Below are 26,480 nucleotides of genomic sequence, written 5' to 3'. Positions count from 1 at the left end.
GTGAGGCATAACATTGTTTTTGCCATTTCAGCAATAATTTCATAAGGTGACATTTTTATCACTTGAATAAGCAACTGGTTCAGACTGGGAGCAGTGTTCACAGCACGAAAGCAGCTGTTGAAAATAATAGACATCGTGCTCAATACGAATGCTACATCAGCATAAAAATATTCTGAAACACTCATATCTCCTCCTGTGAAATTTCATGCATTAGTCATCTGATCTCATTCTCCATGGCTTGAAGAGTATGTAGATTGTTCTTATACACTTCCTGTTTTAAATTTCCCAACAAATAAAAATCATGGAATTTAAATTAGTGGAATGAGTGGGCCAATTTCCACGACTAATTATTCGCTCATCGAACACCTGTTCTAAAGCATGCATTGACTGATGAGCTGCATAGGCAGTGGGTTTATCCTGCTGGAAATAGGCATACTGCTTTTACACATAACATTCCAAGTTATATGTATCAGAAAAGAAAAGAAAAGTCAATTATTCTGCAGGCTAATGCCACACTGAACACTTACTTTCTGATCATAAATAGAACTTTCATGCACTACAACCAAGTAGCGAGAGTTCTCAAATTTTGAAGATGTTAGTGATACTGATGTCTGCATATGTGACACTGATGGTCAAGTGTACTTTCTTTGTTGGATCTCTTTTGATTGATTGATTGATTGATTGATGATAGACAGTGAACTAGAAGATAATTTGCTGAATACGATACCTGAAGTTGGAATTCCTTTTGTATGGGAATAAAGGATTGATGATTCATTTGATATTCAGTCAAGCTAATTTCTTTGTGCAGTTTAATTTCATGTTTGCAGACTCCCTATAAAACATACTTACCATCATAAATGAAAGTTATGAAATGTGTTTATTGCCAATAAATGATAAAGGTATGATGTACTGTATGTTTTCAGAATACTGCATGAAGACTTGTGATTGCTTATCACATGCCTTGATGAAGGTATTGTATAGAAGAAATACAGAACAGTTTTTATAAAAGCATACTTATGTTTTCTCATTAGCCTTTCCTTTCGTTTATGTATAATTTATTAAGGTGCGCTCTAAAGAGCATTAACTAGTGTACAAAGAATATACATATACATTGTGAGAATTCAATATACACGTTTAGCACTATTTATTAATGTTGCGTCTTAATTTATTAAGCAATTAACATACACCCAGTGTGTGTACAGTTAACTCTTACTATGCTCTACAAAAGATTTTTTTCTCTTAGAACATGTAGTTAGATGGTATCTTTCACAAAGTTTGTTACACAGCGCACAAACACAATTTTCTTTTGGATTGTGAAATTTCTCGTTTTGGCATATTTTGTGATGGAATCCATAGATTACGAGCCTGGTGAGAATGTTCCTTAGTTTCCGATTTTCGTTCGCCCATTTCCTGTCAATCATCGTGCCTGTAAAGTAAAAGTCTAGAGGTATTTCTTGGCATTTCTTCTCCCTCGTCTCGATAAACACCCTCGCTGGATTGGTGGATGGTAGAGATAACTGGCGTTGTAGTTCCTCTATGTAGAATGGCTCTTTTGCTAGTTCATATGAGTCTAGATGGAGCTGTTTTTGCTACTCCTAACGCTCTTTTTAGGTATCTGGCTTTTACTTTCTCTACTATCTTTAGGTGCGTTAGGGATAGTTTTTCCCTGATGACTTATAGGCTGTACATTAGGACTCTGCTTATTTTTGCGTGGAATAACCTCATGGCTGTTTGTAATCGGAGAGATGTTATATTCTTTATGCCCTGATGGTGGCAGTTGCTCTTTCCTTAATATGAATCCTTAACCCGCGAGTGGTCACTAGCCAAAATGTAACGCGAGTGGTCGCGTGTGAGACTTTCTCTCACATTAAAATAAATATGACATTTTTCACAGAGGCTGAAATTTACCACTGAAATCAAATGCAAGTTCTACCTTATATATTTCAGATAAAAATGAAGTAAAGAAAATGAAATGGCGTATGGCTTTTAGTGCCGGGAGTGTCCGAGGACAAGTTCGGCTCGCCAGGTGCAGGTTTTTTGATTTGACTCCCGTAGGCAACCTGCGCATTGTGATGAGGATGAAATGATGATGAAGACGACACATACACTCAGCCCCCGTGCTAGTGAAATTAACCAATTATGGTTAAAATTCCCGATCCTGCCAGGAATCGAACCCAGGACCCCTGTGACCAAAGGCCAGAATGCTAACCATTTAGCCAAGCCATGGAGCCGGACGTAAATATGAAATGATTAGCTGTTTATTAAAGACACAACTTGCTACTTAAAATAACATATGTACATAAAAATAACTTCCGCCCTGGTGTTGTAAAAAAATAAAATCTCGCACATGCATTATATCTAGTAATATTTACGTAAAAAGCAAGGTTTCTGAACACAATAACATTTTCAAAAACAAGAAGTGCTCATAATACAAATACTAACGCGTACAACAGGAGTAAGTTTTCCGCTCCACTTCAACATAACACCAACGCCATTGGTCGCGCGATGAGAGAAACTCTCACGCAGTGCGCACAGTCATATAGGAACCTTTGTTCTGACTAGCGGAAGGGGTGCTTACCCTTCAAATGTGAATCGCTCTACTCACGACAGTTATAAACTCAGCTAGAAGAGGGAACAGTTACCTCCCTGTCATCATTGTGAAGTAATATCACAATAAAAAATAATGTGAGAGAAAATCTTGTATAGTGACCACTCACGGGTTAAATAGTTGCATGTTGTTTGTAGGGTTATACCAAGATATTTGTACGAGTTTACTAGATCTATTTCTTTCTCTTCTAGTGTCACTATCTTTAGCTGCTGGGTTACCCCCTTTTCGGAATACCATGTGCACTGTCTTGCTGCGATTGATCTTTAATTCGTTCTCCGTCACCCATTGATATAATTTGTTCAGAGATTCTTGTAGGTCAGTCTTGTTTGGTGATCCTAGGACCATATTGTCTGCGTACATATACAGTGAAACAGAGGTTGCTTTCTTTAGAATCTTCATGACATCTGCAATAGTAATGTTAAATAAAATGGGACTGATTGGGTTGCCCTGGAAGACTCCATTGGTCTGAATGATTTCTCTTGAAGTTGGCAGTTCCATCTTTGATTTCTACCTTGTTATATGCCAATATGTTTTGATTGTTTCTGTCATAGCATATTCTCCCATCATAGATTCCAATTTTTGCAGTAGTTTTTCTCTGTTTAGCAGGTCAAAAGCCTTGGTATACAGTAGCGGTGATTGGGAGGGGGGCACTCGCCCCCCTCCCCCACTTTCTGGAGAAAATATTACATTTCTATTTCATTTTGGCTGGCTGAAACTAGGAATTTTTTTAAAATAGCAATTCGTACAAGTCCTGTTGTATTATCAGCTGATTCTTTCCCTTATTTTCTTCAATTTTTAACAAAATTATTACGGTAGCATAAATATGCACAAAATATCATTCATCCCAGCGAACCGATTTGTATAGCGTCACAGCAAGTAGTGGAGACTTTTCATGTGCTGTGAAGAAGGGTAGCAGCAGTATATTTATTTTGCCAAGGTCATGGACACAGGTATAATCCACCTGCTTGCTGCGTGCATTCGTCAGTCTGGCAGTCCCTTTAGTGGCTTTTTTTTCTCTTAGCGTGTAGTCAAATACTAAATGATTTTATTTGTATAATCACACCGTACTTTTTTAAAATTGTAATAAATGTGTAACATTGTTCCTTTGGTGAAAGTTTTATTGTATAGCATTGAATCAAAATCTCAAAAAACTATTATTACCGCACTTAAATTAGTAAACTGCCCCCCCACCCCCCGGCCCACTATATCCCGCAAACCCGGGTACTGACATGATGCGACACTTGTTTGTTCCTTTCCAATACTAAAAATAAAAAAAGTGTTAATATTTGTGCAATGCATTGCTTTTAATTTCTTGGCATTGTCACTTTTGGCAGCTTGTACCCAGGGGAAAAGTTTCAGTTCTTTGAATATCATCATGGCCCTACAATGATCATCATCCATTTCCTTCATCCTGTTCACACCAGGTTTGAAAGTTCATGGCACCTTTCCATCTTTCTAGTATTCTTTGAATAAATGTGATATTAAATAAATGGAAAAATTATAGGTTAAAATTTCCATCATATACCGGTAGCTCCCAACTGGAAAAATACCATCATCCGACCCTTGCTGAAAAATAGTACCCCTACAACCCTTGACGATTATTGTCCTGTTAGTATCCTCTCTGTACTAGGAAAAAGTACTGGAGAAACTAGCACACAAGCGACAGACATCAGTCAGGGTTTAAATCAAATCACAGTACCAACGCAGCTTTAGTAAAAGAAACTAACGATATTCAGCTAGCAATGGATGACAGACAAATACCTATTCTAATTCTTTTTGACCTTACAAAGGCATTTGACTGAGTAGACAAAGGTATTTTATTAGCCAAATTATAAATGATGAGATTTTCTGACAATGTATTATGCTGGGTATGTTCCTATCTTGGAGGACGTAAACAATGTGTGTAAGTGGGAGATAATCTGTCTAGATGGCAAAATACTGAGATGGGGTTAGCACAGGGTGGGATTTTATCACCCCGTTCTGTTCTCCCTATACGTTAATGACCAATCAGAACAACTGACGAACTGTAAATATAATTTATACGCAGACAACATACAATTGTACATTCAAACCAAGCCGAATGACATACAGAAAGCAACCATGAAATTAAACGAAGATCTATTTAACATTAACGAATGGACTAGTAGCCACTGCCTGAAGGTAAACCCAATAAAATCGCAAGCCATCATAATAGGATCTAACAAAGCGCATGCTACATTAGAAATATACCAGTTATCAAGATCAATAAAACACCTATAACACTGAAAGACTCTGCTGTTAAGTTGTTTTTTTTCCTATTGGCTTTACGTTGCACAGACACAGATAGGTCTTATGGCGATGATGGGAAAGGAAAGGCCTGGAAGTTGGAAGGAACCGGTCGTGGCCTTAATTAAGGTACAGCCCGAGCATTTGCCTGGTGTGAAAATGGGAAACCACAGAAAACCAGGGCTGCCGACAGTGGGACTATCTCCTAGATGCAAGCTCACAGCTGCGCGCCTCTAACCGCACGGCCAACTCGCCCGGTGACTCCATTAAGAACCTTGGAATAATGTTTGTTAAGTATTTAAGTTGGTCAGAGCACATAACAAAAACTTGTCAACATATATTCGGTTCCTTACACTTACTGTACAAAATGAGGGACTTTCTACCTGTCAAAACCAGGAAATTGCTCATTCAAGGACTAATACTACCAATATTTGATTGTGGAGGTATAGTCTACAGTAACGTAAGTTGTTCATTTGGTTCTAAACTTCAATGGGCGCATAATGCCTGCATTCGATTCATTCTAAATATGTTATTCCACTCCATTCCCACATCAGTCCATTCCTCCATCAGCTATCCTGCTTAAGATTGTGATAAATGCAGTACAATGCTGTTTCTCTTCTGCACAAAATACTGCAAACAGGTAAACCAGATCACCTCAGAATAGATTTCAACTACCTCTCTCCCTCAGGTAGAGCACCCTCAAAGTCATCAATACGATCACTGCTATCCATGCCAACTCGTCACAGCAGTACGTATAACAACTAATCTGTACACGAGCCCATACGTTCCTGGAATTCTATCCTGGCTGAAATTAGAGACATAAATAACCTAAAGTTACTCAGAGGAATGTGCTGGAAATTTTACCTACATTGTGATTAATTACTCTAAGAAGCACTCTCAAATGTTAGATGATTAAATAAATATGTAAATGTAAGTTTAGTAACATTATGGTTTACATTTTTCAAGATTTAGTTTTAATAATAGTAAATACTGAAAATTCATTTAATGATTTTAAAGTTATTTTTATGTTCATTAGAATTTCAGTTATATTACGTTTTATGTTTACTTTAAATTATATTAAATTTACTTTTAATTTTAAGTAGTAATAGTGCTCAGTATAATATGTTTATGCAGATGTATAATGATATGGTTTGGCATAATAGCAGGCTTCATAGCCTGAGCCCCGCCATGTACAGAAAGTCTTTAATAAAATAAAAAAATCATTCATGAAGTAAAACACATGAAGCAATTTAACAGCTGAATCTTCATTACTTTCCATTTAATTCCTGAGGTTATAAAAAGTGTTGGAAGATTGAGGATAGGAAAGATCACAGTAGCAAGGGTAGTTGGGTCTTAAAATAAACCAATGCAAATGATTTTCAAACATATTTTTTCTTATTCAAAAGTAGAAACATTTGTCAAAGACAAATATTTTTACTATCACAGTTGGTACAGTACAGATAACATGACAATTTTTCACAGTATTTGTGAATCAAATTTTCACTTCATTTGTTCTGTTGGAGGCAGTAATCATATTTACGCAGACTACGATGTTCTGATACACAATATATTGTACAAATATTGTAAAAGTACTACTCTTTAACTGCTAGAAAATACTGACAGTACTGAATAACTTATACAATAATCTACTAACACACAGAGAATGATATGGTAAATATATTTCTACTGGTAAAAGGCATCATCATTTTAAATTAATGTTAAATACATTATGACTTTAATTTAAGTACTTTGTACATTATAGGCCTACTTTTTTCCTTTGCCGCATTACATTATCACAAGCAAATTGGTGTTTATTTTCTAAATTATGTAACCCAACCAAATATCAACATTTTTAGCAGCACAGGAGAAATATTATACTGCAGAAGGCTCTAGGGGTGTGTTTTATTAATCAAAAGTTTTACTTTCATGGAAGATGCATTACTGCAAAATCACCATTTTCCTAATATGTCCAGGTTTTGGCATTTCATCATCATCACATGATGCTAACTGTAATTTAGATCCTCATTATAATTATATATATTTTTTAAAATTCAAATGTCTTAATCCTCCTGTTGCCTATGCCCTTCAGTAGGTATTTTCAAAATTGAAGTGATGTTAACTGCCAGTATAATTTTCAGAACATTAGCCTGTGAACCAAATACAAGAAATTTATGATAAATTAGTAGTAAAATTATTACATCATAAATACATTTGTACCTTAAGATATCAGGCAGTCTTTTATTTGGCTTTTACCAACAAAAGTGCAATGTGCTACTTAGCGACGAAGAGTGCAAATTACTGACAATCAATTACGATAAAATGTACTGGAAGCTTACAAAAAGGAGAAAACAATGCTACTGTATATGTATACAGGGAAGTTTTAGTAAACAATTATACATTCCAGCATAACATCAGTTTCTTCCATCTGTGAGCTACCTTTGGTCAAATTACTTTACCTAAATTAAACTAATTAGCAATCTCAATATGAAATTACAGTTGAAGAAAAAAGTATTAATTAACACAGAAATGAGATGTTTTTTAAGATTCACCATCAGAAAGCAAGGAACTTCATAAGAGTCATTTACTTTGGAATACCTGAGTCCATTTGCAGTTTCACATTTCAGTATCTGACACTCTTTATAATCTGTAGTCACAGTTTCACAGTCAGTTTCACTCTTCTTCCATTCTATTAAAAACACTTTTTAACACACATCACAGACACACAAACAAGCACATACTTTTTCAGTTTGAGAAACATTAGCGAAGTATCACAATTAGGAGACTCTTGTGATGTCATTAAATAAAAATCTCTCGTAGATCTATTTCACAACAGTCTCAATGTTGCGTCTGCAATGACTTGAGGTGCATTTCATAATACAAGCCTCGTTTTGCTAAAAGTTGACTATGTGAGCCCATTTCTGACACTGCACCATTGTTCAGTACACAAATCACATCTGCCTGTTGCACCGTGGCCAGACGATGAGCTATTGTTATGCAGGTTCTGCCTTCTCTTGCTTGATCCAGTGCTTCTTGGACTACCTGAAATTTCAAAATATTGCATTTAATATTATCAAACAAGATCAGAACACGGATTATAAGATATGAGTATGTTATACAGAAGATGAGTGGCAAGTGAAACCATATTTACCAGATTGTAAGCTTACTTTTAAAAAAAACATTTTCTTGGTTCAAAAAATGCCCCTCAGCTTAGAAATGGTATCGTTAACATGGCTGGTAAAATAGACAGCACTCTTTAATGATTCAATAAGGAAAGTTTACAAAAAATAATCCCAGAAGCCATCATAAAGTAGGTTTCTGCCATCATGCAGACTCAGGTGCGTTTTTACCAACAGTAGTTATTTAACTAACAAGTTGTTAGTTAATTCAGCGTTAAAATGTGAGCTACACTACTGTCAGTACAACTGTAGTCCTTATACCAGGGCCTCTCAAACGCCCAAAATCTAACACGTGCAAATCAAGGTGCAAGAGCTCCGTGCAGTGTGCATCGGTCCTGCTCGGTTCGCCTCAGACGAACGCTTCGTCTCTGGGCTACTCAGCTAAGCTTGGCTCAACTCGGCTTGGATGTGGAGCGCTACAGAGCAAGTGAGGAAGAGGGAAACAGGCGGAGCGAGCGAGACAGGCATGGGGAAAGAGAGAAACAGCGCTATTGCTCCATATCGAGGAGTGGGGGTCTGCACTCTGGTCAACCAAGCAAAGTCGTCTTTTGCACCGTGCACACTCTGAGAGGCCATGCCTTATACCTAATTTTTTCCCTTTGTATTATACCATTTTATGAGACCTAATGCCAAAGCAGGTTCACATTTAAATTCTTGTAAGCATCATTATGAGTGGGGTAAAGATCTACTGTTGGCCTTCTTGGACTTTTGAGAGAGCATATGTTTGTGTGTACAGGAACAAGGTATGGGAAGCCTTAGAGAGAAAGAAGTCTAGAAGGAGACAATAGAAAGAGTGAGGGAGATGTACTATGGGAGTGTCAGTTGTGTGAAAGTAGGAGGAGAGAGAACAGACTGCTTTGAGCAAAAAAAGCGGATTAAGACAAGGAAGTGCTCCGTCGCCTTTGTTCTTCATTGTAGTAATGGATGAGTTAATGACAAAAGTGGGAAGGAAAAATGAAAGTGTTGATGTTTGCAGATGACTTGTTACACTGGGAAGAAAAGGAAGAGGATATCCAAGAACAGTTAGATGCATGGGAAGATGAGGTGGAACAATATGGAATGAAATTTAATGCCTAAAAGAGCGAGATCGTGATCACAACTAGAAAGAAGAAGGGATAATTCTTGGAGGGAAACAACTTAGGAAGGTACAGAGTTTTAAGTATCTGGGAGGCATCATAGAGGAAAGTGGAAGTAATGATACGGAAATAATCAACCGCAGAAGACAAGCAGGAGTGTTCCTGAAAAGTGTCAGGAGCCTGGTTTGGAGCAAGGATGTTCCTCAGAGAAGCAAAAGAGTGATATACAGGACTACTATGTACCTTTGCAGCAAAAACTTGGGTAATGAGGTAGACTAGGATACAGGCAAGAGAATTGAAATTTCTGAGAAGCAGGATGGGAATGACAAGAATGGGCAAGATGAGAAATGAGAAGGTTAGATATATAGTAAACGAAGAGCCATTACAGAACAGGATAGAGGCATCTAGACTCAGATAGTATGGACACATGAAGAAAATGACAAGAGGAAAGGGTACCCAGGAGGATGCACAAAATGAAGATAACGGGAAAACGACCAAGAGACAGGTGGATAAGAGTGAAGAGGAAGTGGTGGGAAGACAAGAGGAGATGGAAAGTCTTATGTTACAAGCAGACCTGGCCAACAGCTGGAAACTGCATATGATGATGCTGATGATTATCATGATGTTCATTAGCTGAAGTAAAATGTTCATTATAATATGGTAAAAAATGTCTATCCCAGAACATGATTGTTCTTTCAAAAATTTCTCACCTTGACAGTTTTCCTTCTCACGGAGAATTGACTTCCTTTCTCATGTTCACTCTATCACTTTAATTTTCTCCTTCAATGAAGGAGATTTTCAGGTATGTATCAAAGACATTTCTACACAAAATGATACAAATGAAAACACAAAATCACACCACAGCTGCAACTCTTAGCTCAATTAGTGTAAAACTGAGATGTGACAACTTCTAATTTAAAAATCAATTGCTGAGTAAATAGGAGTTCATGCTTGTTGCTAAGACAAATTTAAATGTATTGTTATAATAAAAAGTATGTTATAAACTGTGCACTACCTTGTAGTATTTTCACATTGATACTGTCATCGATCAGAAGGTGACACTAGAGAGTTAACCGCATTAGGCCTATCACAAAGTACAACACTAAATTGTAATAAAATTATGTAACCTTGTACTGAATTTAGGACTAAATCACTTAGAGATATTAATAACCAATACCTTAACACAGAACTTGTGCTTTACAGTACTTCTTTTTTCTTTCTTTTTTTACAAGTCGCTTTATGTTGCACCATCACAGATAGATATTATGGCGACAATGGTACAGAAAAGGGCTAGGAGTGGAAAGGAAGCAGCCCTGGTCTTAATAAAGGTACAGTACCAGCATTTTCCTGGTGCAAAAATGGGAAAGCATGGAAAACCATCTTCAGGGCTGCCAACAGTGGGGTATAAACCCACTATCTCCCGAATATTGGATACTGGCCACACTTAAGAGTCTGCAGCTATCAAGCTCAGTAGTACTTCACTTACACGTTTTCAGTTTATTATAAACTCTAACAAAAAGCAGTGCAAACCATTGGTCTTAAAATTAAACTTCTTACTGAAATAAAGCAACAACTCATGGTTCTTAAAAACCCTTTACATTTCTGTGTGGAGACAAATTGATATGGATATGAAACAAGCAGGGGGATGCCTCTGTGGCTCAGGTGGCAGCGCGCCAGGCTTTTACCGCTGGATACCGTGGTATGAATCCCGGTCACTCCATGTGAGATTTGTGCTGGGCAAAGTGGAGGCGGGACAGGTTTTTTCCCGGGTACTCTGGTTTTCCCTCTCAACTTTTATCCCAGCAACACTCTCCATTAACATTTCATTTCATCTGTCAGTCATTTATCATTGCCCCAGAGGAATGCAACAGGCTTCGGCAGCTGGCACATTTCCTATCCTCTCTACTAAATGGGGGCTTCATTCCATTCCATTCCTAACCCAGTCAAATGACTGGAAAAAGGCTGTGGATTTTCATGGAACAAGCAGGAATTCCTGTAGAGGTTTCTGCTCTATTCTTATAAAAACTCTGTATTTACAAATTTTCCTTCTTATGCAGGGTCCATGACGTACAGGTTTTACTGTCTTAACTAACAATGAACTGTCTTTTTTTTCTGAGCACAAGACATCAAGTGTTCTTCAAAAGAAAAAAGAAAAATGGATATCAGTACTGAAGAATTTAATTTTTAAGTTTTTTAATTTCATATTCATTGTCTAATGGACACCATGTCTGAGCTAGAGGTATATAAAAATAACATCTTATAACGTGAGAATTATTTATTTGTAGGTAAGTGCTCATTCAATAGATGATTTTCCTGAGGTTTGATGTCAACATTTCAAGTCATTAGAGAGTCATAAGGCACACATGACATAAGAAGAGCTTGTGCATAAATCTGAGTATGAAAGGGACATACCAATTCTAAATGTCTGGTTAGGACAGCATAAACATGGTGTGATCGGTCCATTTTTGTTTTGTGAAGACCACAGTGACAGGAAACTCCTATGGTGACATGGTGGAAAACTCTGCCATCCCACAGGCACCTCCTGGTTTCACATTTCATTGTGACTATGCCCCACCACACTTCCACAGAGCTGTTACGACATTTCCAAATGAGAATTTTCATGGATATTTGATAGAGCCTCCATTTAAGGACTTTACTCCTTTCGACAATTTTGCATGGAGATTTATCAAGGATATTTTGAACAGCAGAAAATTTTAAAATCAGGCTGATTTGATGCTATGTATTACTGAAGCAGTTGAGCTTATAATACCTCAAATGCTTAAATACACGTAGAGCTAAACGGCCAGTCCTGTGATATGGAGGTAGCATGCCTGCCTCTTACCCAGAGGTCAGGCATTTTTACCTGGTTCTGAGGGCTAGTTCAAGGTCCACTCAGCCTACGTGATTACAATTATGGATCTATCTGACACTGAGATAGCGACTCTGGTCTAGAAAGCCAGAATAACGCCCGAGAGGATTCGTCATGCTGATCACACAGCACCTAATAATCTGCAGGCCTTTGGACTGAGCGGCGGTCACATGATAGGCCATAGCCCTTCAGGGCTGCTGTGCCATAGGATTTGCAAGAGTTAAAAATAGTGCCCATACTGAAGTGTACCAACATGCATTAAATAATTTGAGTTACTCTATATAATATACAGTACATTTAATACACCTTATGAGCACTAAAATATAAGCATGTATTTTTGTATACCTCTAGTCTGGGACATCCTGTACATTTAAATTCGTTTTAGTCTAACTGTAGATACCTACCTTTTCACTTTGATTGTCCAGTGCTGATGTGGCTTCATCCAAGAGCAGCACTCGAGGATTCCTCACTAATGCTCTAGCAATGGCTATCCTTTGCTTCTGACCACCAGACAACTGAGTACCTTTAGCACCTAACCGGGTCTCGTATCCCTGCAAAACAAAATGATCTCAAATTACATATGTCCCAACCAAACACTTTGATACAATTTCAAGCTACTGTCAACAATCCAAGATTCTGAAAAAGTTTGTAATACAATGATGGCAGTGTAGGTTCCATTTTGTTAATGTACAGAAAATAAAATTTCATACAGAATGTGTATTTTTTATTGAAACTTAAATGAGCTGTATTTTTCAACTAACAGAAACATAAATACATGGTGAAAAGTCAATGAATGTATTTTTGAAAATACTTCCCATATTCAGCATCAGAGGATTGTAGTGTCGGTACTATCCGCGAATCTTTTAGTGATACATCGGCTCCCTAGTGCAGAATCGGTAGACCTCGGTAATGTTCGAGATACGGATTGGCAACTTATGACATCAAAAGTGAATCGATTATGCCATCGCTGTAAGACATCTGGTGATGTAATTGCAAAACTTTGAATACTATTGTGATTTTTACAATAAAGCAAAGAAATATAGGTGAAAATGAACTTTTGAAACCTACTGTATCAGCTGAGGAAAATCCAAGTACATCACACGAACACCTTAGAACTCCTACTTGGAAAAGAACATCGCTATCTATACACAGTGAGGGCAGAAAAATAATAGCAGACGTAGAAGACTACCGGCATTTTCTTTCTTCTGTATCACAGTAAACAGTTGCTATTCCTCCACAGTAAGTCGATTGAATGATCTGCCACATATGAAGGTAATCCCAAAAATAAGGTCTCCTATTTTTTTATAAATACATAGACCTATTTATTTCTATAATGGTTATATCATTTTACAGCTTGAACATTTAGTTATTTTTCTACATAATCCCCATTTCGGTAGATGCATTTTTGTAGACGCTGTGACAGTTTTTGTATGCCCATGTCATACCGGCTTGCCGCCATGCTGTTCAGGAAGTCGTGAACCTCATCTTTCACTTCATCGCATCTTGTGAACACCTTCCGGCATTTCAACTTTTCCATTAAAATTCTGTGAGCAGTGTTCGGCAGACCTCAGGAACCAAAGTGCAGAGATCATCCAGGATTATCCGCCAATCTTCACGCACGATTTGCTCAACGTTCAAGACTGTCTCAACGGAAATTGACGGTCTCCTGCTCCTTTGTTCATTGTGAATTTCAGTCTGACTGGCTGCAAACTCTACACCACTTATGAATATTTTTGACATCCATGCACTTGACGGTAACATCCAACGGGAGCCCCATTCTCAACGGCTGCCAAGCCAAGACTGAGTGCCTCAGCGTGGCATGCGCATGTTTATGTGAGTGCGGGGAAAACACTTTGCAATATTGTGACCAACAGCCATACGAAACAGCCATTTATTAAAAAAAAAATGGAGACCTTATTTTTGGGATTACCCTCGTATAGGGGAAAGTCAGTTTCCACAATAATTAAGAGAATTAAAACATTTTCTGCCTATCCATGCACCCCTAGTAAATAAAAAAAAAAGGTAGGCCTCTCTAACTATTCCATTATGATATTATATTATTTGGTACGAAAAATGTCACAACAAGACGGTATATATGTGTGCATGTGTGATGCTATTGTGGGCTTTAGATAAAGGTTTGGAAAATTCATACCAATCACACTATCGATGCAATTCAGATTTCAATTCCATTCAGTTGGCAGCTCTACAGGAAGAGTTGAGTGTTCCCTCCTTGCCCTCACCGCCATAAAACGAAGTGTCAAAAACATATCAGATGTAAGGCTTTTCAGGCGTTTGCTCTATTAACCAGCGTTTCGTTTTAGGTCTGACACTAGACTCATCAGAGTGGGATGTGTCAGACCCTACCCACTGACGCTGGGGTCATAAAACGAAGTGTCGCTAAAAGTTTTGCGGATAGTATTTTATGTTGTGGATAGCTTGTGCAGACCATTTTAACCAATCATTTAGACAATTTCCCAGATGAATTCTAAAGAGTATCAGTGTATTAGGATGTCACTTGTCTTCCTTATAGGCTAAACAAGAATGGGAATTCAGTGTTGTCATATTTAGAAGGTTTGTTTATGTTTCTGTGTAACTGTTGGTGTAAAGCAAAACTGTGATCCTAGAGGATGTAACAATAAAGTAGACCAAACTTTCACACATGCAAACAGAACGTATCAGTATACCACAGGAAATGTTTAAAAAAAAAACACCCTCCATTAGCATCGACACATGCATCAACCCGCCATCACAGGGATATATCAGCGCAACCGTGACCCAACTTATAAATCTCATTTTTGTCCTGTATTGGCATCAACTACCATCAAATAAGACAACTTCTGTGGGATAAACAAGTACCATTAAAAGCAAAGATGACACTATATAAATCACTCGCTCATCCTCATGTATAGCTTGGAAACTACCACGTTAATGAGACAAGATAACTCAAAACTCCAAGCTGCAGAAATGAAGTTCGTACGCACCATGGCACAGAAGACCAGGAAGGACAAGTTCAGGAATCAAAAAGTCTGAGAGGAGGTGGGAATAGGAGACTCCCTACAACAGAGAATTCAGAAAACAAGACTGAAGTGGTCTGGCCTTGTAAGAAGGATGAGTGCAAGCAGGACTGCAAGAAGATAATATGAAAGAGAAGTAAAAGGAAAAGGACCAGTGGGCAGACCCAGAGGAAACTGGACAGATCTGGTGAAGAAAGATGTCGAGGAGAGAGGACAAGCTTGGGAGAAGATTATGAGAGAACAGTGGACAAAGAGGGAGGGGGCTCGTACACGACACCCGGGCAACTCGAAATGATCAACAACGACGACGACGATGATGATTGGCATCAACTCAACTAAGGTTAGGTTGAAGGGAGAATCCCACCTTCCAATACTTACTAGTTTTTTACCGCTAGTCTGAGTAATTATAAAACATATTGCAGCTTAAAATCTAGTTACATTATTTTATATATATATATTCATAATTTTACTACAATAGAAAGAGACTTAACAACCTAAATACTTGAAATCATCGACCTGTTTTAGCTTTGTATCACCTATCTGACATTAAATTCTGTTGAATTTCTTACCTACTGACATCAGTTTAGTCTTCGAAAGCCTAACTTTCATACCATACCCATTGCACCTATTTTCAAGTTCCAAGATATTAGACTGCAGGTTTTCGGCACAATCTGCCATTAAGACCAATGTATTGAACAGGTGGAAACCCTTTATCCTTAATCAACATTGTAAATTAAGACTAAGTCGTCAGCATAGGCCAGACAGCTTATTACATCCTCACCTAACAATCCCTCCCTGCCATTTTATACCTTTCAGCAGATGATCCATGTAAACTATGAACAGCAAAGGTGAAAGATTACAGCCTTCTCTAACCCCTGTAAGTACCCTGAACCAGGAACTCATTCTACCATCAATTCTCACTGAAGCCCAATTGTCAACATAAATGCCTTTGACTGATTTTAATAATCTACTTTTAATTCCATAGTCCCCCAGTATGGCAAACATCTTTTCCCTCGGTACCCTGTCATATGCTTTCTCTAGATCTACGAAACATAAACACAACTACCTATTCCTCTCGTAGCATTTTTCAATTACCTGGCGCATACTGAAAATCTGATCCTGACAGTCCCTCTGTGGTCTGAAACCACACTAGTTTTCATCCAACTGCCTCTCAACTACTGATCGCACCCTCCCTTCCAAAATGCCAGTGAATACTTTGCCTGGTATACTAATCAATGAGATACCTCGATAGTTGTTGCAATCCTTCCTGTTCCCTTGCTTATAGATAGGTGCAATTACTGCTTTTGTCCAATCTGAAGGTACCTTACCAACACTTCATGCTAATCTTACTACTCTATGAAGTCATTTCATCCCTGCCTTCCCACTATACTTCACCATTTCAGGTCTAATTTCATCTATTCTTGCTGCTTTATGACAATGAATTTTATTTACCAGCCTTTCCACTTCCTCAAACGTAATTTCACCAACATCATTTTCATCCTCCCCACGAGCTTGGCTGTTCGCAACACCACCAGGAAGATTTCCTTTCACGTTGAGAAGATGTTCAAAATATTCCCTCCACCTCTCCAGAGATTCCCTGGGATCTATTATGAGTTCACCTGAATTACTCAAAACACTGCTCATTTTCTTTTTCCTTCCCTTCCTAAGATTATTTATTACTGTCCAGAAAGGTTTCCCTGCTGCTTGACCTAGCCTTTCCAGGTTATTACCAAAATCTTCCCACGACTTCTTTTTGGATTCAACAACTATTTGTTTTGCTCCATTTCTTTCATCTACGTACAAATCCTTGTCTGCCTCGGCCCTTGTTTGGAGCCATTTCTGATAAGCCTTCTTCTTACATTCACAAGCTTCTCTCACTTCATCATTCCCCCAAGATGTTCGCCTTTTCCCATCTTTACACACAGTTGTTCCTAGGCATTCCCTTGTTGTTTCTACTACAGCATCCCTGTATGCCACCCATTCTCTTTCTATATCCTCAACGAGCTTAATGTCTACTGTTCGAAACTTGTCACTAATTATATCCATGTACTTCTGTCTAATTTCCTCGTCCTGGAGATTTTATACCCTTACTCGTTTGCAGACCGATTTCACTTTCATTACCGTAGGCCTAGAAATACTTAGTTCACTACAGATCAGATAGTGGTCTGTATCATCGAAAAATCCCCGGAAAACTCATACATTCTTAACAGATTTCCTGAATTCAAAGTCTGTTATGATATAGTCTATTATGGATCTGATACCCCTAGCCTCCCATGTGTAGCGGTGAATAGCCTTACTGTTGAAGAATGTATTTGTAACTGCTAAACCCATACTAGCATAGAAGTCCAGCAAATGCTTCCCATTCCCATTAGCTTCCATATCTTCCCCACATTTACCAATTACCCTTTCGTATCCTTCAGTTCTATTTCCAACTCTCATATCAAAATCGCCCATTAGCACTATTCTATCCTTGCTGTTGACCCTGACCACGATGTCACTCAATGCTTCAAAAAACTCAACTTCATCCTCATCTGCACCCTCACATGGTGAATACACTGAGACAATTCTCATCCTAATTCGTCCCACTGCCAAATCTACCCACATCATTCGCTCATTTACGTGCCTAACAGAAACTATGTTGCGTGCAATGGTATTCCTGATAAACAGCCCTACCCCATACTCTGCCCTTCCCTTTCTAACACCCATCAAGTACACTTTATAATCTATCTCTTCCTCGTTATCTCCCCTTACCCAAATATCACTTACTCCTAGCACATCCAGATTCATCCTCTTTGCTGACTTAGCCAGTTCTACTTTCTTTCTTCCATAAGCCCCATTAATATTGATAGCTCCCCATCGAATTCCATTTCGTTCCCCAAGTTGTTTCCAAGGAGTCCCTTGCCTGTCAAATGAGAGTGGGACTCCATTACTCCCATAGGTCTGAGGCTTGCTTAAAATGTTCTGAGCTCAGTAAATTCATGAATCAGGATGCTACCCTACTTACACACAGTCCAAGTGAGGATCTCTCCTCTTAACAGGTTATGGACCACTGGTGGATTGTATAGTCCTAGCCGCCTGAGCACAAGGAGGGCCACGACTCAGAATATCTCCGAGATGCCCACTTCCATTCCATAGCAACTGGTATCTCGACTCTCACGACCATTTACTAGGCCACTCAGCCGTTTCCCATGGTTCACGAACTAGGATGTGACTACAGTAACTCACACCATGAACCATCATATTATACACAGTTCAAAAAAATTAGGGGGACATGTTTTTGAACATATGCCATGGTCCACAAAACAATACCTCACACCCAGGTATATTACCAACTAAAACTTTATTTTTTACTGTTGAAGTATACAAAAGAACATCAATGGATTCACGTTCATTTTCATAACACAAACGGAAATGTCCAAATAGGGGCGAAAACAAAGGGATAACAGTCCGCCAGGGGGGATTTTTATCACAGTTCGAGAGCTTCAGTATGGTGTATGTCTTCAATGAGCATTTATTACAAGTTGGCACCTATGGGGCATGCTCCATATAAGTCAACTGAGGTCACATTTCGGTATCAGGTCCCATTCTTCAATGAGAGCCTGTTCAAGGTCTTTGGGAGTCTGTGGTAGAATAGGACGCCCGCGAACACTTCTGTCAAGCCTATCCTTCACATGCTCAATGGGATTAAGTTCGGGACTCGCTGCTGACCATTCAATCTCTTGAATGTCCAGTTCTCGCAAGACAGCTCTCGTGATGGCCGCTACATACGCCCTGGCATTGTCATGCACGAGTACGAATTCAGGGCCAACACCGTATGCAACAATCAACACATTCTGTAGCAGTATCTGCTCGATGTACCCCGGAGTGGTAAGATTACCACACCATCACAGAACTTTGTCTGAATCGGTCACCTTCCTGGACAACATTTACTGCTCACCATGGCATCTCCATACATGTTGACGTCCATCACTCTGTGTCGGGGGAAATCTGGACTTGTCTGTGAACACAGCTCTCCATTGGCGAAGTTGCCAGTTGACGTAGGTACGGGCAAACGGAAGGCGAACTGCGCAATGTTGCTGCATTAAACGGGGCACTCGAACAGGACGTCTGAGTCGTAAGGACACTTCTCTTAACCTGTTCCTTAGTGTCTGGTTAGACACCGTGACTCCAGTGACTTTCCGGAAGTCTTGTTGCAGTTCTCTGGCAGTTGCTGAACAACGCCGCAATGCACAGATGGTCAGATATCGGTCATCCTGTGGGGTTGTCATGCGTTCACGACCTTGTCCAACCCTCCTTGTGAACTGGCCTGTCTCACTGTAGCGATTCCATAAGCGTTGAATAACCGACGGAGAGTCATTGAGATCCACAGTAACATGACGAAAAGTTCATCCTTCCTGGATCAAAGTGATGGCACTTGCGACTCGAACCTCGTTAAGATGTCTCGTGGGATGTGCTGGTTTACATACAACATGCTCAAATGACCGCAGTAGTCTGTGTACCTCACAACGACACACTATTCACTTTGTTTTGAGGGGTCACCTGACAGTTTAATGCATGGCTACACCTACAGATGGAGTATAACTTCGATTTGACATACCCTGAGTAGCTAAAGTCTCAAGGTATGCTGTACAACCATTGAAACCCCATCTACCAAATTAACATTCACATACCAGATGTTGCAAAATATGTTCCCCTAATTTTTTTGAACTGTGTATAAACTACAAACATTTGACAGGAATTTTATGGTGCCTAAAATGCCTATTTTGTACCTGTGACCTATTCTAAGGTTTTAGAAACAAAAAATATCTATTTCAATTTAGATCTTCTCATCCAGCAATGAAATGGCAGAACAATGATGATTGGCTGAAATACATTTTTGAACTCTTAATATTTCCTTCATAACAATCTTACCAAAGGCAGTGCAGTGACAAAGCTGTGGATATTTGCTTTCTTTGCAGCAGCAATAATTTCATCAACTGACACTTGTCTGCTGTTATCACCATATGCAATATTCTCTGCAATCGTTCTGTCAAACAGAACAGGCTCCTGAGATACAATTCCCAGTTGTGACCTCAGTCCATCTAACGGTAGTGATGATATGTCACGTCCATCCATAGCCTGAAACAAACCATTAAAACAGTGATAACACCATTTAAGGACTCTCTTATAAATATTGTTACTGGTCACAAGATTTTATATTCACATTTGAAATTTTGCATCTCTTTCTTTTCTCATTTTTATTTATTTTGAAATACAAATAGCTCTCCTCCCCAGAGGATCTCAAGCTCGGATGTGGAGTGATGACCAAAAGATACTAATAGGGTCAAATTATATACTTTTTGTCAATAGGAATTTCTTGTTTTGTCTAGCTTCTCTAAACCCATTATTGGTTGGAGGGAGTAAGAACCATGTTTTAATTGTATACTGGTATGCTTTCAAATCATCCATCCATCACAGTTGTTGGATTGTTAAAACTTAACCCCTTCAGCTATCCCAGTGAGGTGTAAGGAATAGATAGATTCAAATTACAGTAGAGCATCAATTATCCAGAAAAATCTAGGGACTGGAGTGTTTGGAAAAATGATTTTTTTTTATAACCGATCATTTACGGGAAGGAAAATTGAAGTTAAACACAAAACTGTACATATTTTTAATCATGCATCTTACACAAGAAGTAATACATTGAAGTAGTCCTACAGTTTAGGAAAGAAGTCCAAAATTTTCTTTTGCTTCAGAGCTGAAACTCGTTCTTCAACTGCTAAATCTTGCAGATGTTTTAAAGACAGCATTTGGATGGAATCACATTTTTCTTCTTGTTCTTACCACTTCATAGTCATCTCAAGGAAGTGAACAGCTTTCTCACTGGATGGCAAGCTTCCATCTTCACTGTCAAAATTTGTAATGGCATCACTATTCTTTTTAATGTCCGATATTGTTGCATTTCCAACTTCATATTCCTGAGCTAAGCTTGATCCACTAGCACCATTCTTCAACTCCTCTATTATTTTAAAACTTTACCGGAAACACTGTTTACGTTTAGGCACCATTGTGAGCAGCACTAAAACTAGTGGAACTTCTACGTGATATGCAAATTTGAACTTGCCAACTGCAACACTGTCAGTTAAAAGATATTTCGGTTGATGAGTATTCAGATAATCGATGCTCTACTACAGGCTGTGGAACAATTGCCTCCAAATAAAAGCTTTTAGAGTTGTGTCCTTCAATTGATCACACTCACTCTTTCTTTCTTCATCTGATGACTCGCCACACCATTACAAAGTAATTCCGGCTCAGGTTTCCAATTCAATAGTTAACCTAATTTTAGGTGGAACAGATGAGTAAAGGAGAGACCAAAATCTGCCGACTATATGAGCAGTCATCAAATGATGACAGGAAGTTACCAGGTCTTGAGACTTGTTTCATGTAGGTGTCAACTTTCACACAGTTTATCCCCCATGTTGAAACTGCACAGGAGAGGAAGTGTAAGTTTGGTCACGATTACTATCATTTTAATTTTGTCCTGAATCTGATTATCTAGCATGTGATAACAAAATTTAAGGTCAATTAAAAGATCACGCAGAGGAGAACATCAGACAGAGGCATGACACACAAGTAACTGGCCTTTTACCAAAACGGCCGCAGTTCAAATTCCATCCACGTCATGTGGGTGTTTGAAATGAAAAGCGACATCCTTATGCTTTGTATCCCATGTAAACCTGGAGGTTCTGTGGCTAAAACCACAAAAAGAAAAGGTTACTTTAGAAAATTCGACGATGTACTTTACTTGTCAGAGCTATGCTTTACAACTTGCTCTCCAATAAATATACCTCTTTTCCCAAACCAAGATAAAAAACCATTACAATCACTATTTAAATGAAATAAAATTAGGAAGAGAAATAACTTCAATTGAAAACATTGTAGTAATGGGCAAAGAATAGACAACTTCACATACCTTGGGACCATCTTTTCTAAATGATGCACCACAGACTCTGTGCTGCTCGTTTCGTATTTGGTCAGCTATCGAACCGGGTCTTTAGAAATAAAGACTTAACAGTTCATACCAAACTTATGGTGTATAAAGCAGTCATCATCATAACATTATTCTACGGATGTGAAACTTGGACCCTGTGCCGCGTGACATTAAAAAACTTGAACATTTTCATCAGCAGAAACTTCAATCAGTCTTAAATATCAAATGGGAGAATCATGTCTAAAATCTTCCAGTTCTTGAGAAAGCATACATGAACAGTATAGAAGCCTCCATCATTGGCCATCAGCTTCAGTGGACTGGGCATGTATGCCGTATGAGCAACACCAGACTTCCTCACTAATTCCTGAATGGTGAACTTTCCTCAGGCACTAGACCCCATGGTGCCCCTTTGAAGCATCATAAAGACCAGGTTAAAAAAATTATGATGGATAGAAGAAAAATATCAATATTGGGATTAAGTGAGACCAAATGGAAAGGGATTGGAAGTAAGACACTTCGTGGAGGTTATAAATTATACTGGAGTGGACAGGAGAAGGTAGCGAAAAATGGTGTTGGATTCTTAATTAACGAAAGGACTGATGCTACAGCTGAAGTTATCTGCAAAAGTGATAGAATCATTAAAATGTCCATGAAACTGGAGAACACTAAGTACACCATCATACAAGTGTATGCCCCACAGACAGGCTGCAGTGAGGAAGACAAAGAGAAATTTCGGCAAGACCTGGAAGATACAGTTAATGAGGAAAATGTTATTATTATTATTGGAGATCTAAATGCTCAAGTTGGGGTAGACAGACTTGGGTACGAGAACATCATTGGTCCACATGGATTTGGACAAAGGAACCCAGAAGGAGAACAACTATTAGATCTGTGCAGAAGAAATGATCTTATAATCAAAAATACATTCTTCAAAAAAAAGAGACAGTCACAGAATAACAAGGTACAGTTGGGATGGCCAGTATAGAACATTGATTGACTACGTAATCACAAATAAAGATGGTGGCAGGTACATCACAGATGTAAAGGTCATCCCTAGTGAAAGCATGGACAGTGACCACAGATTGTTGGTAGTAGACTTCAAACATAAGACAAATGAAACGCAGAAACTTATTACGAAAAAACCAAGGATTAAAACTTGGAAGTTGCAAGAAGTCCAAATAAAGGAAGAATACAAACTAAGGATTCAACAGAGTTTGCCGAAGTGTGAAGTAACCAGCGTTAATGAAGAATGGAAGGCCTTCAAAGACACCTTTGTGGGAGAAGCCAAAAACCTATGTGGAGTTACAAGTTCTATCAAAAGAAAAAAGGAGACACCATGGTGGAATGATAGAGTGAAAACAGCGGTGAAAGAAAGAAACCAAATAAAGAAGGCACTGGACAAGGAGAAACAAAAACAGGGACAAGAACGAAATGAACAAGAAATACAAAGACTTCAAGGAGTATACAGGAACAAGAAACTTGCTGTAAAGAACATTGTAAGGGAAGAAAAAGTGAAGAAATGGAATGAGTTTGCAGACAAACTGGAAGAGGACAGTAGAGGAAATATGAAATTGCTATACAGGGTAGTGAAAAACAAGCGAAGGGATCAAGAGACCATAAAAGCAATAGAACGTGATGATGGAACTCTGGCACAAGAAGAGGGAGAAATTAAACAAGAACTCAAGATCTATTTCGAAAAGCTGCTGAATGGAGATACAGAAAACATAACAACGGATAGAGGAGAGCCAAGTCGAGGAACCACAACTGAACCACCAATTACATGGCTTGAGGTTGAAAATGCGCTCAAGAGCATGAAGAAAGGAAAGGCAGTGGGCGTAGATGAACTAAGTGCAGATATGCTGAAAGCAGTGGGAGTTCCAGGAATCCAATGGCTCTATAGACTGCTCAACAAGATATGGGAGGAAAATACTATTCCTGAGGACTGGAAGATGGGCATCATTGTACCTCTGTTCAAGAAAGGAAGCCGACAAAAATGTACTAATTACCATGGTATCACACTACTGTCTCATGTCCCGAAAATATTGGAAAAAATAATAGAGACCAGAATCAGAGATATTGTTGAACCAATTTTGGAAGAAGAGCAGTATGGTTTCAGACCAGGAAGGTCAACTACAGACCTTATATTTGCAATTAGGATGCTAATGGAAAAATACTGGGAGAAGAACAAGCCTTTATTCCTAATATTTTTGGACATTGAGAAAGCATACGATAGTGTACCAAGGGAAAGAATTTGGCAATGCATGAAAGAACTTCAAGTGCGAGACAGCCTCATAGACAAAGTGAAAATGTTGTATAGTGGGAACAGAAGCTGTATTCAAGTAGGATGTGGTTTGTCGGACTGGTTTGAAACAAAGAGAGGAGTGCAGCAGGGCAGCTCATTGTCACCACTTCTATTTATTATTGTAATGGATGTAGTAATGAAATCTATTAAAAGGAAAGAACATGGAGATATCAAAGCCTTCACATTTGCAGATGATGTTGCGATCTGGAGTGACTCAGAAGATGAATTGGGAGAGAGAATACAAAGCTGGAATGAGGAGTTTAAGAAATATGGTTTAAACATCAGCAAGACCAAGACGGTGGTGATGAAAGTGTATCGGGAAGGAGCAGAACCAATAGTCATGTTAAATGAAGCTCAACTGGACAGCGTTCCAGTTTTCAAATACTTGGGTAGCGTTATATCAAATGACAACCTAGCAAAACATGAGGTGAACAATCGAATCAATAAGGCAACAATTCTACCACCAGGTAAGACACCTGCTGTGGGATGAGCAAATACCCATGAAAACAAAAATGACATTGTACAAGTCCTATTATACACCAATTCTTACATACAGTCTCGAAACCACAACACTAACCAATAGAGATAATTCCAAACTTCAGGCAGCTGAAATGAAATTCCTACGCACTATGATCCAGAAAACCAGGAAAGACAAGATTAGGAATGAGAAAATTAGAGAAGAAGTAGGAATAGATGACTCTCTCCTCAATAAGATTCAGATATCAAGACTGAAGTGGTTTGGTCACATGAAGAGGATGCCAGTAAACAGAACTGCAAGGAAGGAATTTGACAGAAAGGTAGAAGGAAGACGACCCGTGGGAAGGCCACGAAGGAAATGGATAGATTTAGTTAAGAGCGATGTAATGCTGAGAGGTCATGATTGGGACAAGTTGGTGGAGGAAGAATGGTACAAGGACAGGATGAGATGGAGGAGGCTCATACCACACCCGGGAAACTGGAGATGGTTTAGGATGATGATGATGATGATGATAAACATCAACCCTCAAACCTGGGACACATTTGCCAAAGATCACTCGCTCTGGCGCTAAATCACCTCTGCTGTTGTTGAACTGTTTGAGCAAGAGCAACGCAGGCATGAAGAGATTAAATGACAGTTACATATACTCCATCAGATGCAACCTTGCCCTCCGCCATCCATCAAGTTCAATCTGTGTGGGTGCATGTTTCACGCAAAGATTGGCTTGTTCAGTCATCAGAAGTACAAGCACAAACAGCATTGAGTGCCAGTAGATTTCTTAAGCAGGAAAATTTGTATACTCTGGAACAAGTAGCAGCTGATGACGACGAGTGTTACAAACTAAACTAGAGCATGATCAATGGCGAGTTAAAAGGCTGTTTAACTTCAACAAGTTCCATTCTTTTGGCATTCTCTGACAGTGTAGAACTGTACTCTTTACAAATTTCAATTTCTCAAATTACTTTTCTCATTTCAATATTATACAGAAACTCTAAGAGGAATGCATTTCTCCCCTTCTTCACATACAACATATATCTGACCTAGAAGTGGCATTATCGAAGTTAACTCCGCTGTACGAAAACATAATCATTCTTGGTGACTTCAATACTAATCTCCTAGTTACAAGTAACGAATCAACATACTTACAAAACTTATTCCATGGCATGGATTACAATATACTGACACTAGACGAGACTAACCATGTTCACAGAATAAACCACACGTCTCACACACTGATTGACCTTATTATAACAAACAATCTGCAGAAAGTGGTAAAACATGGACAGCTTGCTGTACCAGGTATTTCGACCCACGATCTCATTTCCTTATGTTACTCTCTCAAGGCACCAAAGTACAAAACCAGGTACATAATGCGAAGAGACTTCAAGCATTTTAATACTGAGATAATACGAAATGAAGCATATCAATTGCCGTGGAATGACATTCTACTGACATTGATGATAAGGTTGACAGACTGAACTCTTTAATATTAGGACTGTATGACAAACACGCTCCGAAGAAGCAAATTTGAGTTTCTCACCCTTCGTCTCCTTGGCTAACAAATGAAATTAAGTCTGTCATGGCAAATCGTGATGCTTGGTATAGGCGATTTAGGCGAACTGAAAGCACTAGTGATTTCGAAAATTACCGTATTCTCCGAAATAAAGTTAAGAAATGAATTCGTAACAGCAAGTATAAATATATTCAAGAGATAACAAACGG

At 38.7% G+C, this 26,480-nt stretch overlaps 1 protein-coding gene across 1 annotated transcript in view; it reads right to left on the bottom strand.

Annotated features, from left to right (window-relative positions):
• Positions 1 to 6,246: 6,246 nt before the first annotated feature.
• LOC136866520 (multidrug resistance protein homolog 49) overlaps positions 6,247 to 26,480 on the bottom strand; it is a 165,118-nt gene continuing 144,884 nt past the window's right edge. Inside the window, exons 22-24 of the mRNA XM_067143566.2 lie at positions 19,920 to 20,126; positions 12,399 to 12,545; positions 6,247 to 7,912 (exon numbers count right to left, since the gene is read on the bottom strand). Of these exons, the coding sequence (XP_066999667.2) occupies positions 7,709 to 7,912; positions 12,399 to 12,545; positions 19,920 to 20,126 (558 nt within the window). The 3' untranslated portion in view covers positions 6,247 to 7,708. The remainder of the gene's footprint in view (positions 7,913 to 12,398; positions 12,546 to 19,919; positions 20,127 to 26,480) is intronic.

The sequence above is a fragment of the Anabrus simplex genome, chromosome 3 (assembly GCF_040414725.1).
Source record: "Anabrus simplex isolate iqAnaSimp1 chromosome 3, ASM4041472v1, whole genome shotgun sequence".
Classification (NCBI taxonomy): Eukaryota; Metazoa; Arthropoda; class Insecta; order Orthoptera; family Tettigoniidae; genus Anabrus; species Anabrus simplex.
This window is presented reverse-complemented; position numbering and strand designations above follow the sequence as displayed.